General features: G+C 45.0%; 1 protein-coding gene across 1 annotated transcript in view; it reads left to right on the forward strand.

Annotated features, from left to right (window-relative positions):
* Window positions 1-2,047: 2,047 nt before the first annotated feature.
* The window catches only part of LOC110512895 (GDNF family receptor alpha-4-like), a 222,093-nt gene continuing 219,993 nt past the window's right edge, over window positions 2,048-4,147 (forward strand). The window contains exon 1 of the mRNA XM_090219340.1: window positions 2,048-2,075. Coding sequence (XP_090075466.1) covers window positions 2,048-2,075 — 28 coding nt within the window. The remainder of the gene's footprint in view (window positions 2,076-4,147) is intronic.

The following is a 4,147-nucleotide window of genomic DNA, read 5'->3' on the forward strand; positions in this document are numbered from 1 at the left end:
TGAGCACCTTTAAACACTATCTGTTCCTACACATCATCAATGAGCACCTTTAAACACTATCTGTTCCTACACATCATCAATGAGCACCTTTAAACACTATCTGTTCCTACACATCATCAATGAGCACCTTTAAACACTATCTGTTCCTACACATCATCAATGAGCACCTTTAAACACTATCTGTTCCTACACATCATCAATGAGCACCTTTAAACACTATCTGTTCCTACACATCATCAATGAGCACCTTTAAACACTATCGGTTCCTACACATCATCAATGAGCACCTTTAAACACTATCTGTTCCTACACATCATCAATGAGCACCTTTAAACACTATCTGTTCTTACACATCATCAATGAGCACCTTTAAACACTATCTGTCTGTTCTTACACATCATCAATCTATCCACCCACCCAGTAGGGCCATTTATCCTTCTATCTATCTATCCATCCATCTTCCTCTCTCTTTCTCTGTCTCTGATCTGTAGGCCAGTCACAATGGGGTCGACCCACGCACACACACTCACACAATAGCCGACACTCAAAGGCTTTTTTTTTTCTTTTTACCTCAATCTGCGATTCTACGCTCCACAATCACCCCTGTCAATCTGTGATTCTAGTCTCCACAATCACCCCTGCCATCTCCTCAAACAGTAGGGGTGCTTCCCAAACGGCACCCTATTCCCTTGGTGTGGCCAGTGCCCTGGTCAAAAGTAATGCACTATATGGGGAATTGGATGTGATTTGGGACTCAGGACGGCTCTATGTTCCACTACCTTCCTGCCGTCTCCAGACCGTAAAATTACATCCTGATTACCACCCGGAGTCTTTTCTCCCTCCAGGTCATACTCTGTCGTTGTTTATACCGCTGCTCTGTCTCTCAGATGACACCCTATTCCCTATTTAGTGCACTGCTTTTCACCAGGGCTCTGACTACACTAAGGGAATATGGTGCCATTAGAGAAGTACCCCTCCCCTGGTCCTAACCCCAGTAGTGTCTCCTTTTGTCCTCCCCTGGTCCTAACCCCAGTAGTGTCTCCTACTGTCCTCCCCTGGGTCTAACCTCAGTGTGTCTCCTACTGTCGTCCCCTGGGTCTAACCTCAGTATGTCTCCTATAGTCCTCCCCTGGTCCTAACCCCAGTAGTGTCTCCTACTGTCCTCCCCTGGTCCTAACCCCAGTAGTGTCTCCTACTGTCCTCCCCTGGTCCTAACCTCAGTGTGTCTCCTACTGTCCTCCCCTGGGTCTAACCTCAGTATGTCTCCTATAGTCCTCCCCTGGTCCTAACCTCAGTATGTCTCCTATAGTCCTCCCCTTGTCCTAACCTCAGTATGTCTCCTATAGTCCTCCCCTGGTCCTAACCTCAGTAGTGTCTCCTACTGTCCTCCCCTGGTCCTAACCTCAGTGTGTCTCCTACTGTCCTCCCCTGGGTCTAACCTCAGTATGTCTCCTATAGTCCTCCTCTGGTCCTAACCTCAGTATGTCTCCTATAGTCCTCCCCTTGTCCTAACCTCAGTATGTCTCCTATAGTCCTCCCCTGGTCCTAACCCCAGTAGTGTCTCCTATAGTCCTCCCCTGGTCCTAACCTCAGTATGTCTCCTATAGTCCTCCCCTGGTCCTAACCTCAGTTTGTCACCTTCTGGATGATGGCGGGGTGAACAGGCAGTGGCTCAGGTGGTTGTTGTCCTTGCTGATCTTTTTGGCCTTCCTATGGCATCGGGTGCTATAGGTGTCCTGGAGGGCAGGCAGTTTGCCCCCGGTGATGCGTTGTGCTAACCTCACTACCCTTTTGCCCCTGGTAATGTATGTGGGGACTGAGATAGGGAGAGATTGAGTATATTGATAACCGGTCGGCGCATGCTCTGAGGACGTGGCTAGGGATGCCGTCTGGGTCTGCAGCCTTGCGAGGGTTAACACGTTTAAATGTTTTACTCACGTCGGCCAAGGAGAAGGAGAGGAGGGGGGGCGGGGGAGTTGGTGGCACTGTATTATCAAGGAGGTGATGGAGTCCAGGTGAATCTCCTAATGCGCAATTACGCGTTACGATGGTGACAGGCTATGACGAGCAGACTGGTGACCTAGAGGCCGGAGAGGGAGCACACGTGACAGTATTGGTAAATACACTACCATTCAATAGTTTGGGGTCACTTAGAAATGTTCTTTTTTTCCATGGGAACATACATGAAATGAGTTGCAAAATGAATAGGAAATATAGTCAAGACGTTGACAAGGTTATAAACAATTATTATTATTTTATTGAAATAATAATTGTGTCCTTCAAACTTTGCTTTCGTCAAAGAATCCTCCATTTGCAGCAATTACAGCCTTGCAGACCTTTGTCATTCTAGTTGTCAATTTGTTGAGGCAATCTGAAGAGTTTCAACTGAAGCCCCTCAAATCTCCTCATTTACTACCACCAAAACTTTTTTACAGTCTCCCTCTGTCCAGTGTCTGCTCTTTTGCCCATCTTAATCTTTTATTTTTATTGGCCAGTCTGAGATATGGCTTTTTCTTTGCAACTCTGCCTAGAAGGCCAGCATCCCGGAGTCGCCTCTTCACTGTTGACGTTGAGACTGGTGTTTTGCGGGTACTATTTAATGAAGCTGCCAGTTGAGGACCTGTGAGGTGTCTGTTTCTCAAACTAGACACTCTAATGTACTTGTCCTTTTGCTCAGTTGTGCACCGGAGCCTCGCACTCCTCTTTCTATTTTGGTCATAGCCAGTTTGCGCTGTTCTGTGAAGGGAGTAGTACACAGTGTTGTACGAGATCTTCAGTTTCATGGCAATTTCTCTCATGGAATAGCCTTAATTTCTTAGAACAAGAATAGACTGACGAGTTTCAGAAGAAAGTCTTTGTTTCTGGACATTTTGAGCCTGTAATCAAACCCACAAATGCTGATGCTCCAGATACTCAACTAGTCTAAAGAAGGACAGTTTTATTGCGTCTTTAATCAGGACAACAGTTTTCAGCTGTGCTAACATAATTGCAAAAGGGTTTTCGAATGATCAATTAGCCTTTTAAAATGATAAACTTGGATTAGCTAACACAACGTGCCATTGGAACACAGGATGGTTGCTGATAATGGGCCTCTCTACACCTATGTAGATATTCCATTAAAAATCTGCCGTTTCCAGCTACAATAGTCATTTACAACATTAACAATGTCTACACTGTATTTCTGACCAACTTTATGTTATTTTAATGGACAAAAATGTTTCTTTCAGTATTATTTTCTGAAGCTACTCTGAACATATCCCAGTCCGTGTTTTCAAAACAATCTTGAAGCGTGGATTCCGATTGATCAGACCAGCGTTGAATTGTCCTTACCACGGGTGCTTCCTGTTTAAGTTTCTAACTAGAGGAGGAGAGGAGCAAGATGGAATCGTGGTCTGATTCGCCGAATGGAGGGCGGGGGAGGGGCTTGTATGCATTCTCGAAGGCAGTATAACAATGGTCGAGAGTTTTAGTAGTGCGAGTACAACAATCAATATGTTGATAGAATTTCGGGAGTCTTTTCCTCAAAGCCATGTTTCTGTAAAGCAGCAGAGTATGTTACAATCCCCGGTGTCTCTCTGAAAAGCCTTGAACTCATCAACTTTAAGTTCAATTGCTGCTCCAGGGAAGTCGTAATCCTGGTTGTAATGCTGGTAGTTCTGGTGAGTTACCACCACTCTAATATCCAATAGTTCTCAGCTGTATGTAATGAAACAAAACAATTCCTGAGCTAAAAACGTTGAAAAAATAGCACATAAACAAACAAAATACTGCAGAGTTTCCGAAGCGCGATGCTCTCTGCCGGCACATGAGCACTAGTTAATTTAGCAGACACGATTTTCTTACAGTTCCGTAACCTCGGGACAGTTGTTTTATATATATTTAAATGTAGGAACTGGGTTCTACAGGACAGTTGTTTTATATATATATTCAAATGTAGGAACTGGGTTCTACAGTTTGATCCCACAGCTGTCTCTGGCCCCAAACCCACCCCGCCCGGCCATCTAGATGTGTGAAAGTCAGTGGCTTTTCTGTAGGGAAGCTAACGATCCATCATGTAGGACCTTCCTGGGAGTGTGGAAACGTACATTTCTTACTACCATGTTCTCTATTGTTATGTACTTGACCATGTCGAACTCCTAGCAGTCTT

This window comes from Oncorhynchus mykiss, chromosome 25 (assembly GCF_057628025.1).
Source record: "Oncorhynchus mykiss isolate SJ-2025 chromosome 25, ASM5762802v1, whole genome shotgun sequence".
Classification (NCBI taxonomy): domain Eukaryota; kingdom Metazoa; phylum Chordata; class Actinopteri; order Salmoniformes; family Salmonidae; genus Oncorhynchus; species Oncorhynchus mykiss.